The 16,091-nt window shown below is 40.2% G+C and overlaps 2 protein-coding genes and 1 pseudogene across 14 annotated transcripts in view; 2 read left to right on the forward strand and 1 right to left on the reverse strand.

Moving 5' to 3' along the window:
* Nucleotides 1-16,091, forward strand: part of LOC100992160 (protocadherin alpha-11) — a 229,923-nt gene that overhangs the window by 76,701 nt on the left and 137,131 nt on the right. Inside the window, exon 1 of one of the 13 annotated variants that reach the window (XM_014345061.5) lies at nt 10,597-12,987. The exons of the other annotated variants lie outside the window; for them this stretch is intronic. Coding sequence (XP_014200547.2) covers nt 10,597-12,987 — 2,391 coding nt within the window. Of the gene's footprint in view, nt 1-10,596; nt 12,988-16,091 lie in introns of those variants that run through there. 13 annotated transcript variants of the gene reach the window in all.
* On the forward strand, nt 1,579-3,296 carry LOC112439843 (protocadherin alpha-4-like; annotated as a pseudogene).
* On the reverse strand, nt 4,312-4,940 carry LOC112439844 (uncharacterized). The gene is given in 2 exon segments (XM_024928897.4): nt 4,312-4,367; nt 4,370-4,940. Coding segments are annotated over 2 exon segments (576 nt in total). The 5' UTR covers nt 4,890-4,940.

A 16,091-nucleotide genomic window follows, 5' to 3' on the forward strand; every position in this document is an offset into this window, starting at 1 on the left:
CTTACCGCATTTTCTCAAATATGTATCAGAATATTTCATTTTTGTCTACATTCCATTTATGCTTGAATATTTCTAGTGATACCTTTGTAATATAATTTATTCCAGGAGTTTTAAAATTTTTTTATCCTACCCAGTGTGTCAGCCTTTGATTGGTACTTAAATTTTTTTAAATAACAATTTATTCTGAATACACTAACATTTTCCAATACAAATATGTGATATAGGTTGCAGTTCTGACGATTTACTTTCATAATCACTTTTCGTTACAAATATTTGTAAGATTAGTACTTCATGTTATTTCATTTCCAATCTAAATTTTGATTTGATTGTAGTTGCATTAACAAAAAATTCCACTGATCTATATCTCTTCAGTGAAAATGTGCTTTCCTCCATGTGTAGAATATGTGTAGCGTACCAGCTTATACTGCCATAGTAGATTTCAATGTTCAGTGATTACAGCTTTTTCTCAATAGTGCAGTAAGTAGGTGGGCAGTTCATTGGTAAAAATTTCTTAATCTTAGCAATTAAGTTAAATGCTTTGAACTTTAAAAATGTTTTCCATTTTTATTTTAGTTGTAGTGGTACCTGTGTCAGGGTGTATTATTCACTTAGTGGAAGAAAATGTGTGTTTCTGTTATTTACATAATTTTATCCAGTAGCTCTTCATTATCTGCTCCTTTATCAGCATTAGGCATTGCTTATGATATTCAGGTATTCGCTCTTTCACTTTAAGGAAGGAGTCATGCTTATGTTTAATAATGAAGAGAATTTGAACACTTTTTACTTTTGAGACTGAAAATACTTTAGTATGAATTAATATTAAAAGTTTGAGGAGAAAATAAAATTAATGTTTTCTACTGATCTGATATATTGTATAGTTTAATAGCTTCTCTAGTCATCTTAAACAGGGTTGGGTTAGATGATATAGACTCAGAAATGAAAGCTAACTTAGTTGCAGAGTGACAAAACTACACTATCAATTGTGTTTTCCTGAAATTGGTTGTTACCTGATACCCATGATTTCATTTTTTTAAAAAATTTATTAATTCTAGTGTTACCAAACACCAATGCCATGAATTTGTCATCTTGCCTATGGCTCTTAGCAATTACTTTTTTCTTTCCCTTTCTCTTTGAGTATGGAGATTGAATTTGTTACTCAGTATGTGCTTCACAAATAGCTTCAAATAAAATTAAAATTATTGTTCAAGTTTAGGAACACCAAAAAAAATTGTGGCAAGAATTTAAGCATGGCATTCTTTCAGTGTTAATATTCTCCATGCCCTGTCTCCAGCTCTTAGAAATTATAGATGCTAAGTTAATGCAGAGTTTAGAAGTGTATTTGTTATTATATCAAATAGGTTTATGAAATATATACTTCCCCCTCTGATATTTTGAAAAAAAATCTTCCTTAATGTCTTATAAGTAATATAAAAAACTTAGTAAAAACTCATATCAATTGTAAAAGTCTCAGGTATACAAGTGCATTAATCTCTCCATCAATACTAACTTAAGGCCAGGCATGGTGGCTCACACCTGTAATCCCAGCATTTTGAGAGGCCAAGGTGGGAGGATGGTTTGAGGCCAGGAGTTCAAGACCAACCTGGGCGACATAGGGATATCTTGTACTCTGTGTGTGTATATATATATATGTATATATGTGTATATATATAGTATATATATATGATGGGCTCTCCTTACACATATATATATATATGTACTTATGTATATATAAGCCAGGCATGGTGGTACACGCCTTTAGTCCCTACTGTAGTGCTACTTGGGAGAGTGAGGTGGGAGGATGGCTTGAGCCCGGGAGGTTGAGGCTGCAGTGACCCATGATTGTGCCACTGCACTCCAGCATGGATGACAAAGTGAGACCCTATTTCAAAAATTGAAAAAAGGAAAAGCAATAGTAACACTAGTATCCTGCAAATATGATCTTTTTTCATATTAATTCACGTGATAATACAGTTGGTGCAGTAGTACTTTATTTAGGATGTCTACATACAAGATAAAACTCTTCATGGAATTCTGATTTGTAAGACAAACCCACCTTTGAAGAGGTACTGATCACACACAAGAAGGTATAGGAAAGGAGTTGAAAGCTCACAAAGAGAAACATAAACATATGCAGGAATCAGGAACAAAGAAAAGTGAAATAATATGAAATCAAATGCACTTATGTTTTGAGCGACAGGATATTGTTGTTCTCCATGAAAAGTTTTTTTGGTTTTTTTGTTTTTTATTTTTATTTTTTGAGACGGAGTCTCGCTCTGTTGCCCAGGCTGGAGTGCAGTGGCACGATCTCGGCTCACTGCAAGCTCCGCCTCCCAGGTTCACGCCATTCTCCTGCCTCAGCCTCCGGAGTAGCTGGGACTACAGGTGCCCGCCAACACGCCAGGCTAATTTTTTGTATTTTTAGTAGAGACGAGGTTTCACCGTGTTAGCCAGGATGGTCTCGATCTCCTGACCTCGTGATCCACCGGCCTCGGCCTCCCAAAGTGCTGGCCGAGTGCCACCGCACCCGGCCGAAAGGTATTTTTTTTAACAGAAGAAAATCAGATTATTCCTAGATCAGAAAGAAGCTCCATTGTTCCTGTACTTCAAAAACTACAAACACCCATTAAGATCACGTGGAACCTCAGGAACAAGGACCAAAAGGTCTCAGAGGAACTAAGTCTTTCTAGTCATGAAATATTGTTTTACTAACCAAAAGAGAGGCATAATTTTAGCTGCTAGACTAAGTGGCCAGGAATCCCGGAGCCTACAGCACTGGCTTCTGCTCCTTGAATTTTGTGAAGCGGGAAAGGACCAGTTCCACTACACCATCCTGGAAGAGGCCAAGGACGGCACATAGCGTCTTCGGGGTCCCTATTGCGCAGGACCTGGGTCTGGAGTTTGTGGAGCTGATACCGCGCCTGTTTCAGTTGGATTCCAAAAGCCGCAGAGACCTTCTGGAGGTAAATCTGCAGAATGGCATTTTTGTGAGTTCTCTGATAGACCTCGAGGAGCTGTGTGGGAGGATCTCGGAGTGCAGCATCCACCTGGAAGTGATCGTGGACAAGCTGCTACAGGTTTTCCATGTGGAGGTGAAAGTGAAGAACAATAAAGACAACCTGCCAGTGTTCTCAGCAACACAAAAGAATCTGTTTCTGAAACGAGAGCTCTTGATTATCGTGTTTCACTAGAGGGTGTCTGTGATGTCGGGGCCAATGCTCTGATGACTTACATACTGTGCCGCAATGATTATTTTTCCCTGGAAATGCCAACCAAGAGCAGGTAAAACCACTTGAAGGTGTATTTTAAAAATTCTTTCAGATAGGTAAGTCACTTCAGAGCTACTCTTGGTGCTCAAAGCAACTGATGGGGGCAAAGCTGAGCTGACAGGCACCAAAGCGTTATATATCACAGCGCTGGATGTAAATGATGATGCCCAGTGTTTGACAAAGGAGTCTATTATGTGAAATTACTAGAAAATGCAAGAGAAGGTACACTGGTTATTAGACTTAACCCCTTGGATTTTGACGAGGGTTCAAACCGTCACATTGTTTCTTTGCAACTGATGTCTCCCCTAACATAGAAGCCCTTTTTCTCATAGATTCAGACAGTGGATAAATAAATGTAAAGATAGATTTTGAGGAAACTAAATAATGAAAGATTCAAATACAGGCAGTTGACACAGGCAATTCCCCAACGTTTGGTCACTGCACAGACTTGATAGAAGTCTTGGACATCAATGATAGTGTTCCAGAGTTAGCAGTAAGTCACTATCATTCCCTGTACAGGAGGACGCTCCACTGGGTACCGTCATAGCCCTAATCAGTGTAATTGACCCTAACTTCAGTGCCAAGGGACAGACGACCCGCACCCTGACTCCTCACGTCTCTTCAAGCTGGTGTCTACCTTCAAAAGGCGCTGCCCAGAAACTATTCGTTGGTACTCCACAGCGCCCTGGACCAGGAGAGCAAATCTATCCATTGTTGGTAATGGCTCGGAATGGGGACTCGCTTTCATTGTTGGCCACAGCCATCGGGTCCGTGGAAGTGGCCGAACAGTGAACCACAATGCCCTGGCGTTCCAGCAGCCCGAGTACATGGTGTTCGTGAAAGGTAACAACCCGCGGGGCTGCCACGACTTCACAGTGTCCGCGCGGGACCGGGACGCGCAGGAGAACGTGCTGGTGTCCTACTCGTTGATGGAACAGCGGGTGGGCGAGTGCGCGCTGTCTAGCTATGTGTGGGTGCACGCGGAGAGCGGCAAGAGGTACGCGTTGTAGCCACTGGACTACGAGGAGCTGGAGCTGCTGCAGTTCTAGGTGAGAGCGCGCGACGTGGGCATGCCGCCTCTGAGCAGCAATGTGACGCTGCAGGTATTAGTGCTGGAACGACAACTTTGTCTGCGCTGCTGGCGCCTTGGGTGGGCTGGCGGCGCTGTGAGTGAGCTGGTGCGGTATTCAGTGGATGCAGGCCACTTGGTGGCGAAGGTGCGCACGGTGGACTCCAGCTATGACGCCTGGTTGTCGCAACAGCTGCATCTGTCAGCTGACAGCACCCGTTCCACGTGGGGCTCTGCACGGGCGAGATCAGCACGATGAGTACCCTGGACGAGGCGAAAGCTACGCGCCACCGCCTGCTGGTGCTGGTGAAGGACCACTGCGAGCTGGCCCTGACTGCCACGGTCACCGTGGTGGCGTCGCTGGCGGAGAGCAGCCAGGCGAGGAAGGTCCCATCGCGGGCTTTGGTGGGCGTCGAGGTACGGGAGGCAGCGCTGGTGGATGTCAACGTGTACCTGATCATCGCCATCTGCGTGGTGTCCAGCCTGTTAGTGCTCACGTTGCTGCTGTACACGACGCTGCGGTGCTTGGCGCAGCTCACCGAGAGCTCGTGCATGCCGGGCAAGCCCACGCTGGTGTACCACAGCGTAGTGGGATCTGGTCTTACTCGCAGCAAAGGAGATTTTACTCTGGAGAGTGGCCTCCCAAGGTCAACATTACGGCTTTTAGTCCTAGTGTTCTCCCATGGTTCAGATTTTGGAGATGGACTTCAATAGGAAATTTTTGAGAATATAAGTACTGTAATCCTGGAAAGTATTTCATTTCTATTAATGTCCCTCATAGTGACATTGATAATGTTCACCAAGTTATTAATTTGATTGCTTTATTTATTTTTCTTTTTCTTTTTCTTTTGAGATGCTTTATTTAAAATACACTGGGGCCGGGTGCGGTAGCTCATGCCTATTTGTAATCCCGGCACTTTGGGAAGCCGAGGCGGGCAGATCACTCGAGGCCAGGAGTTTGAGACCAGCCTGGCCAACATGGTGAAACTCCATGTCTACTAAAGATATAAAAAAATTAGCTGGGTGTGGTGGTGCGCACCTGTAATCCCAGCTACTCAGGAGGCTGAGGCACAAGAATTGCTTGAACCTAGGAGGCAGAGGTTGCAGTGAGCCTAGATCAGGCCACTGCACTACAGCCTGGGAGACAGGGTGAAACTCTGTCTTAAAAAAAAAGTACACTGGAAGTCTAGCCATCTTCATCACTTTTTACTACAGTCACCATGAACATTCTTTAGGAATATTCTTCAGTTGATAAGTATAATGATAACACTAATAATGAATTAGACTGAGTGACTGTTTCCTGTAAATGAGAAAGTTAAATCTTACCGGAAGGATCATGATGAATAATGATCCTTATGAGAAGGTCAAATCTTCTCAATTTTGAAGCAAGTTCTTTATTCCTATTCATTTTCTTATTCTGATTTGTGTCCTCCATTCCTTATTGTTTTTATGTATTCAAAAATACCATGACAATATTTAATATCATAATTATTTGAGTTTAAAACATGTTTAAATGTTTATCTTTCTATAATCGATAAATTTATCTCTCACAAATGGTGATGAGCAGGGTTGAGGCAGCTTCGTTCACAAACAATTTTGTTTCTTCATGATCAATATCAATCTTTTTTGAGATGGTGATTGCAGTAGGTGGAATTTTAGCCTTGCCTGTAAAGGTGATTTTACTTCTTAATTTTTGTCTGCAATCTTCTTATAATTTCATTTTAGGTCATTGTCTTCACAATCTTCAACTACTTCAGATAGCCAACAATTTTGTTCTTTTTTAAAAAACAAAACAATGTCAGCTCTACTTAATTACCTGTTGACCTAATTGCTGCTGTCCTCCAGTTTAAGTTGTTGAGCTCTTCTACTATTTTGGGAAGATTTCTTTGAGCACCGATTATACTCATTTTTCTTTCACTTTTGGTACCTGGCTGTATGAAAATATTTTAGGGTAGGAAAATTCACACTTATTTGGGCTTTAAGTATAAGAGAGTCTTCCCATACATGATGAAGGGTGATACCATTGTCTGTGTTCATTAAGCTGCATGGTCTTCAGAATGGCATTGCTGAGCTTGGCAGGGTGTCTCAGGCCTGTAATCCCAGCATTTTTGGAAGCCGAGGCAGGAGGATCGCTTGAGGCCAGGAGTTTGAGACCAGCCTCGGCAACATAGTGAGACCCCCACCTCTACCAAAAAATGTCATTGCTTTTAATAACTTAAGTATAAGAACCATGGGATATTAATAAAGGCACTTCCACTTGACAATTGTGGTGTTAATTATACCTTAGAATTTAACATTGTATACTCTTGATATATTTGATGCAAAATATTTTTTGCCTTCACACCATATTAATGTGAATTGCTTTCTTTAAAGGGATCCCAGAGAACATGTATTTATAGCTGTAAGGATGTGTATCAAATTATATGTAAAATTACTTTGCTCTTTTTGGCTCTAATTACAAATGAGATGGCCTTTAATTCTGTGTAAAGAAATAGTATATTTACATATGGCAGGATAACCATGTTATAGGTAGGGTAAAGTTAATATAAATGCTGAAAAGGAATTAGTGGTGTCTACCTAGAAAAATAACTTCTGAGAGGATGATTTCTATGAAGATAAACATTAAGGAAATCTTCAGAAAAGGGAAAACCCTGTCCTACTTTATGGTGCTGGAATTCTCTTCATCCATAGCTATAGGACCAGAGCCAATATTGATCAGTAACTCATGATAATAAATCACCGTTGTTTGAGCAGTTTATTAATATATTTGTTAGACATCATGAAGGGACTTAAATACATTATTTCATTTAATACTTATAACAATTTTTAAAGTACATATGACTGTTCCAATTTGAAAGATAAAATAAGAGAAGCTGAGATGTGTATCTATTTTATCCAGTGCCAGTACATGGTGGAGATATTATTCAAATGTGTATCTTTCAGGCTTCAGACTCATTCTTTTATTCACTATAATGTAGAGCTTTCTTCAGTAAGTCTTTTCTCTGCTCAAACACGGTCTCGGCTAGGAAAATCAAGCACGAGTTGTGTACAGGCAAATCTTTCTTTCTGTTGTGCTTAGAAGAAACTTCATGATTGTCTTCATCATTAATTTTGTACAATGTGTGATTGAGATGGCACTAAGTTTTTTTATGTTAAGTGATTTTTTTCTTGTAAGAGTTCATGATCATCATTATCATTTGTTTTAATCAATGCCACACTGAGATAGGTATTTTGGTTATGTAATTGTTAAGTAATTAAGAGTTGCCTTATAAGAACTATGTATCTGTTGTTTAGAAGTGATATAAGTAAGAATCGTTTAACATGTAAGAAAAGTCAGAAAACTGTGGTTTCCAATATCCTTGTGGAACACCCAAACTAAATACTATATACCAAAAATGACACCCTTCTTTCTTTACTGTGAATAAAGACAGTGTTTGGGACAAGTATAGATGTTGATATTATTATTTCAGGGACCCTGAACTTGGCCAAAGGATTCAAGAAATGTTTACAATATTGCATACTTCAATAACAATTTTAAAGACATAGATTCCCATGAAAATCTTCAAATGTGTGTAGGTCTTTCAGTCTTCTTCAGTCTTATTGTTGGCTGGGAAGCTCATAACAACTGACAAATGATTTGTGACCAAATTACTGTTTTTACTTGACTAAGCCATGATAGAGCAGAATTAGCATCACTGAGTAAATCCTATAATTTTGTTAATACAGTGGTTGGATAATGTAATTCTAATCTGTTGGTTTTGGAGAACCTCCTGGGGTTCTGACAACGGTGTCAAAATTTATTTATGTGTTTTCAAGAAATAATAGCACTAGGTCTGTTAGAATATCAGTGGATGACATGCACTAGTAAGATATTAAACTATGCACTCTAATACTTATATGACTAACAGGACATACAGGCAGATTGTATGTCCTGATTGATATAGTAAAAGTCAGGCACAAAGTTCCTTAATCTTCAATTGATTTTACAAAATCAGTTAACAATAACTGTATTGAAATGACTTCTTGGTATTAGCCTATACCCAGATATTAGGCTGATCCTCAAAGATGAGTTCAAAGGGCACATAATCTCTTCACTAGGGGCTGGTTGAGATGGTGACATCTGAAATATCACAGCCAAAATGCAAAAGATGGGTCATTGATTCATACACTATATCAAACTCTTTTATGACTTGGCGTTTGTTCAGTACTACTTTATATATTCACAAAATACTGTATTGTTGGAAATTAACACCTAAATTAACATATTGTTTTAATTCAAATATGTGATATTATCATTTTTCCAGAGTAAACCTTCTAAGGTTCATTTCCCTACCTCGCAAGACTCCACATTCCATGTAACATCTTCATCCCCAATTCCCATAATAAGGTGATTGAGGATCTGTTGTTTCCTTTTGTTCAAAATAAACCTGATGTGCTTCAAATATCATGTTGAATATACTGTCATCTGGTCTAAAGTTATGTTTTGATTAGAGGCTACTATGATTGATTATTTTACAGATGCATAATGGAATTAACGGTTATAAAAGTTGATATGTCTCCTTTAATTTTTTAATACAGAATTTTGCATTTACCTTAATTAGAGTTCTAGTGTTATGACAACATTGGGAAAAGAGTAAATATGAAAAAAGTAGAACAAAATCTCAAATTAATAGTTGAATATACATATAAAATATTAGCATACACATATGATAACTTTTTCATATGCCATTGCAGTATTTTTAGATTGGAGATAAACCATCAAAACTATAGAACAAAATATTTAAGCTAGAGTGATATTTATTCTAAATCACTTTCTATTCTAAAATTTTGTTGCATCTTCTTTTTTTCCTCCTAAATCCTAAGGGTATATGAAAAGACAAAGAAAATTCAAGCAAATTACAACTTAAGGCAAAGAAAACTCTCATAAGCAATTCCTGTATTTTACTTAGCATTTTCTATGAAATTCCATTTCCACAGACACTAAGGTAATTTACCATTTAGTTGAATTGTTTGATTAATTTTCTATGTTTTAAGCACAATATCAGGTACTTACAGAAGGTATAATTAAAAATCACGTCCCTTGTTTTCCATGAACTTATGCTCTCAAACCCAAAATTCTTTCAATAAGAAACAAACTATTTTCATGAATATAACTGAATTAGATTAAGGAAACCAATGTTGGTGACTTGGAAATACCAATATGGCACGAAGATGTTCAGGGTGATTTTATTTATTTTATCAAATGGTAATAAAATTTATTTTATAGTTGAAAAGCCTATTTCTGTCATATCATTGATTCTGTTACATAAAGTGCTAAATTTTGATATCTCATATTATGCTACTATGGCTTACATTAGAAATAATATGTGTCAAATAAAAACTCATCTAGATCAATAGACTTTTCCTTTGTGGATCCTTTTTTAAAACTACCAAGTTTGAGAATATGAATATATTTGTTTTTCATATTGTTCTGCAATGAATATGAAGTCACTTATAATCAGAAAGCAATTAAATGTAAATAACAGTAAAGAATGAGAACTATAGAAAATAGATATGAAAAGGCAAGCCCACAGAGATGAGAATAGATCATGTGGAACGTAAACACTAAAGAGCTGCTTTTATAAAACTTCAATTTTTTCTTTGAGTTCCCTAGCAGCCAAAGTAACAAGGGAGACTGAAAGTAAAACAATTCAAATTTGATAGTATTTTTATATGAGGAACAACCCTTTCAGGAAATGTTTAACCCTAGTTTTTCATGAGGCCACTTTAACAACTGAATTCTCTTTCTCTCTCACTCTCTCTGTGTATATGTATTTTAGATAAGTAAAAGAACAATGTTATAATGTTAAGTCAAACATAGACACAATAATTTAAATTTGATGTTAATCGAGAAATAAAATGCCATTTCCATATATATTTAGTTTCAGTATGACTTATAATGTGAATATTCCATAAATAAGCACGTTGGAAATATTTGGGGGAAGAAACCCAAAACACGTGAAATTCTGTGGTGGTAAATGCAGTGCACAGTACTCACAGTTTTAGGCGCAAGGTGTCGCTCTTTACTTGGTGGAAAGTTCATTTAAAGGTTGGTCTGAACAGTGAGGCACTCCCATACAAAGGGACTCCATCATACCGGATGCCACCGTTTAAGGATCCTTTGAAACTTCTCAAGAATTCAACGAGATTTTTAACCTGAAACTGAAGAATCTGGTACTGTAAGTGTAAAGAAGCTTATTTTGGAAGCCAATTTCGTATGCGATGTTTGGTTTTCAGAGAAGGGGATTGGGCACCCCACGACTACAGCTCTGGCTTCTCCTCCTCGAATTCTGGGAGGTGGGGAGCGGCCAGCTCCACTACTCCGTCTCGGAGGAGGCCAAACACGGCACCTTCGTGGGCCGCATCGCGCAGGACCTGGGGCTGGAGCTGGCGGAGCTGGTGCCGCGCCTGTTCCGGGTGGCGTCCAAAACACATGGGGACCTTCTGGAGGTAAATCTGCAGAATGGCATTTTGTTTGTGAATTCTCGGATCGACCGCGAGGAGCTGTGCGGGCAGAGCGCGGAGTGCAGCATCCACCTGGAGGTGATCGTGGACAGGCCGCTGCAGGTTTTCCATGTGAACGTGGAGGTGAAGGACATTAACGACAACCCGCCGGTGTTCTCGCTCAGAGAACAAAAGCTGCTGATTGCGGAATCTAAGCAATCGGACTCGCGTTTTCCACTAGAGGGAGCTTCTGATGCTGACATTGAAGAGAATGCTCTATTGACCTACAGGCTAAGTAAAAATGAGTATTTTTCTTTAGATTCACCAACAAATGGTAAGCAGATTAAAAGACTGTCACTTATTTTAAAGAAGTCTCTGGATAGAGAGAAAACTCCGGAACTTAATTTGCTGCTAACAGCTACAGACGGGGGAAAACCAGAGCTTACTGGCACCGTTCGGCTGTTAGTCCAAGTCTTGGATGTCAACGACAATGATCCAGAGTTTGATAAATCAGAATATAAGGTGAGCCTTATGGAAAACGCTGCTAAAGAAACTCTTGTGCTCAAACTAAACGCCACAGACCGAGACGAAGGAGTCAATGGAGAGGTAACATACTCCTTAATGTCAATTAAGCCCAATGGAAGACACTTATTTACACTAGATCAAAATAATGGAGAAGTGAGGGTCAATGGAACTTTAGATTATGAAGAAAACAAGTTTTATAAAATTGAAGTACAGGCTACAGATAAGGGGACTCCCCCAATGGCAGGTCACTGTACAGTCTGGGTGGAAATCTTGGACACCAACGATAACTCTCCTGAAGTCGCCGTGACTTCCTTGTCCCTCCCAGTACGAGAGGACGCTCAGCCCAGCACGGTCATTGCCCTGATCAGCGTGTCTGACCGTGACTCCGGTGTCAACGGACAGGTGACCTGCTCGCTGACGCCCCACGTTCCCTTCAAGCTGGTGTCCACCTTCAAGAATTACTACTCGTTGGTGCTGGACAGCGCCCTGGACCGCGAGAGCGTGTGGGCCTATGAACTGGTGGTGACTGCGCGGGATGGGGGTTCGCCTTCTCTGTGGGCCACGGCCAGGGTATCCGTGGAGGTGGCCGACGTGAACGACAATGCGCCTGCGTTCGCACAGCCCGAGTACACCGTGTTCGTGAAGGAGAACAACCCGCCAGGCTGCCACATCTTCACAGTGTCGGCACGGGACGCGGACGCGCAGGAGAACGCGCTGGTGTCCTACTCGCTGGTGGAGCGGCGGTTGGGCGACCGCGCGCTGTCAAGCTACGTATCGGTGCACGCGGAGAGCGGCAAGGTGTACGCGCTGCAGCCGTTGGACCACGAGGAGCTGGAGCTGCTACAGTTCCAGGTGAGCGCGCGCGATGCGGGCGTGCCGCCTCTGGGCAGCAACGTGACGCTGCAGGTGTTCGTGCTGGACGAGAACGACAACGCGCCGGCACTGCTGGCGACTCAGGCTGGCAGCGCGGGAGGCGCAGTTAACAAGCTAGTACCGCGGTCGGTGGGTGCGGGCCACGTGGTGGCGAAGGTGCGCGCAGTGGATGCGGACTCAGGCTACAACGCGTGGCTTTCATATGAATTGCAGCCGGCGGCGGGCGGCTCGCGCATCCCGTTCCGCGTGGGGCTGTACACGGGCGAGATAAGCACAACGCGTGCCCTGGACGAGGCGGACTCGCCGCGCCACCGACTTCTAGTACTGGTGAAGGATCACGGTGAGCCGGCGCTGACGGCCACGGCCACCGTGCTGGTGTCGTTGGTGGAGAGCGGACAGGCGCCAAAGGCCTCTTCCCGGACTTTGGTGGGCGCCGCGAGCCCAGAGGCTGCGCTGGTGGATGTCAACGTGTACCTGATCATCGCCATCTGCGTGGTGTCCAGCCTGCTGGTACTCACGCTGCTGCTGTATACGGCGCTGTGGTGCTCGGCAACGCCCACTGAGGGCGCGTGCGCGCCGGGGAAGCCCACGCTGGTGTGTTCCCGCGCGGTGGGGAGCTGGTCATACTCGCAGCAGAGGCGGCAGAGGGTGTGCTCTGAGGAGGGCCCACCTAAGACGGACCTCATGGCCTTCAGCCCCAGTCTTCCTCTAGGTCTGAATAAAGAGGAGGAAGGGGAAAGACAGGAGCCAGGGTCAAATCACCCCGGACAGGTGAGTTTTCTACAGATTCCACCTATCAGGAAGTGTATGTGAAATTATTTAAAATCCAGTTTTTTTTCACGGATTTTTTAAGGGAAAGTTTTATGAATAATCAGTGTTTTGAATATTGTTTTAGATAACAATGTCTGTTCATGAAATACCAAATGATACACATCTTCAGTCTTTTAATCATATGAATAATCTGGCTTCTTTAACCAATAAATGTCCTATTTCTCTTAATATTTGGTTAGCAAATCCTAAAAGAAATGAGATGCAAGAATGACTCTTCTGTAGTCACTTGAGTAGAAATAATTACTATTTTCACTAAAGTACCCATGCCCCTTCATCTCTAAACTTCAATTATGACCATAATAACTATGGATTATTTAAATTTGCTCCTCTTCGTCTTTTAGCAGTTTTGCCTTGATATTTCCACATTGTTAGATCAACTGGCTTTGTTTTTCTAAAGGGAGGAGGTCTTCCTATGATGTCCAGGTTGGACTGCAGTGGCTATTTACAGGTCACCTGTAGCCTGGAACTGCTAAGCTCAAAGAATTCTCCCACTTCAGCCTCCAGAGTAGCTGGGAATGCAGTGCCACTGCACTTAGTCCATTGGCTTTCCTAACTTCAGGCTTGTATCAAAGCTAGAATACTCCATTAGTATGACATGATTTACTTTTCTTTTTTTTTTTTACAGTGTTAAACGTTCATCATAAATTCATTATATATGAGATAATCTTTACTTTTGTCTTTATTCCTGTGATAATACTTGTTTTCATATTGTTTGAAGAAAAAAGTTAAGCCTTGCATTCTTATATGCTGCTTTATGGAAATAATATGACTAAAATTCTACATGTTCTTGCCAGGCAAAGTGGTTCAGGCCTGTAATCCCAGCTATTTGGGAGGCTGAGGCAGGAGAATTGCTTGAGCCCAAGAGTTCGAGGCCTGCCTGGACAACATAGTGAGATCCTGTCTCTATAAAAAATTAAAAAATTAGCCAGACCTAGTGGTGCATGCCTGTAGTCCCAGTTTCTTGGGAGGCTGACATGAGAAGATCCCCTGAACCCAGGGGTTCAGGGCTGCAGTGAGCTATCATCGTGAGACCCCCATCTGAAAAAATAATTTTTTTTGCCTGTTCTTGATTTTGTTCCATGAAAAGGCAAGAGATTTGTCAACTATTGGATACTCAAACAAAATGGCATGATTTATGATTCCAAAGGAAACTAGGTAAATAAAATTATTCAAATTATCTAAACTTGCTAAAGACATGCATATAGGGCTATATTATCTATAATATATGCTAGTTGGCATTCTTCCATAAGTTTTTCAGATTCATCTAGCAGAGAAAAAATTAAATATATTAATGTGAGTACCTACTGACAATTATCAGTTTCATTCATCTCACTTTGTAACTGCTCTATCTTGTAATGCCTTATCTCTAATGTTTTTGAAATTTTCTTTCCACGTAGTATCATCCCATCTGAAGATTTGAGCAAAGATCATTTACTTCTGAGTCATTCTTCATATTTAGTTATTCTTACTACATGTAGAGTGGTGGTATTACAGACTTTCTTGAGAATCATATCTAGCTATTTCCCCCCCGTATAGAGGCATAACATACCATTTGGCACAATATTCAAAGAGTCTATGCTGAAGCCTATTCATAGACTTTAGATCGAGAACTTTTGTATCATAATATTCATTGGCTAAAAACATTCTTTAAGTATTAAAGAGAAGGCAACAATATAAAAATATAAAATATTTCAGACTCAAAAGTGATTAAGCCATCATACCACTTATGAAACTTTATAAATATAATAAATGTGAATATTGGATAGGGCATACATTACTCATCTCCAGATGAAGTTTTTGGAATAACTGAAGATCTTTTAAAGACTTGGGAATGTTTTCAGTACAGGTTAAAATTTTGTAAATTATTATTTTATATCACATAAATAACAAATTTGCATTTTAGATAATTCAAATTACTTGGACTGATTTCTGCAAAGTTGTTTCTTTTATACTTAATGCCAAGATTGCATTCTATGGTATAAAATTATAATTTCAATTTATTTTCTAGTTTGGTTGTTTAAGTATTAAACTAAACTTAGATGTTCCTATTGGCTTAACAATTTGTTTAGGTCAAAGAGTATGTGATGACTACATAACACACTATTATTATTTGTTTCTTTTTGAGATAGAGTCTTGCTCTATCACCCAGGCTGGTGTGCAGTGGCGCAATCTCAGCTCACTGCAATCTCCACCTCCCATGTTCAAGCAATTCTCCTGCCTCAGCTTTCCGAGAAGCTGGGACTACAGGCATGCACCACCACTCCTGGCTAATTTTTGTATTTTTAGTAGAGATGGGTTTTCACCATGTTGGCCAGGCTGGTCTTGAACTCCTGACCTCAGGTGATCTGCCTGCCTCAGCCTCCCAAAGTGCTGGGATTACAGGTGTAAGTCACTGAGCCCAGCCTATTTTTTAAAATTAAAGTTTCTTAGCATGTATGGTACATTGACCGCTCTTGAACATGAAAAATAGGAAAGAAACTTGGTGATAATATTAGACAATTTAAATAATTAGCCTGATGACATCAAAATTCAAATATGTTTTTAATTACTTAACGTTTTATAGTTGATTTAAGTTATCTTATACTTGTAGAGCCATTCTTGGTTACTCTTTCCTGGTGTTGTAAAGGTGTCATATTTCAGTTGCCTTTATTGTTATATGCAGTAGGAATGAATGGCAACAAATTATTGGTTTAAAGATTTTGACTTGAGTATTAATAGGCTTACAAAATCTATGTGTACTTGTTCACAATGAGTTGTAGGATCTTATCTGTTTTTTTCTCTTAAAGCTGATCTTGAATTAATGAATAAACTCATGAAAGGTCTTTTGATTCCCCCTTGCATAACAGTCACCATTCTGATTTTCTGAAGAGAAGCATGTCCTAACTACTAAATGACCTGTAGGGGAAGATTTAGAGAAAAAGCAAAAGGTTGATATCAAGTTCACATTCTCTTGACTTTAGTCAATGAGATTAGGCTCCAAAACCCTTTAAGCGATCTTTCTCATTTTAGTGCTCCATTGTTGCTTTGGGATAGTGTGAAATTTG

The sequence above is a fragment of the Pan paniscus genome, chromosome 4 (genome assembly GCF_029289425.2).
Source record: "Pan paniscus chromosome 4, NHGRI_mPanPan1-v2.0_pri, whole genome shotgun sequence".
In the NCBI taxonomy this organism is placed as follows: Eukaryota; Metazoa; Chordata; class Mammalia; order Primates; family Hominidae; genus Pan; species Pan paniscus.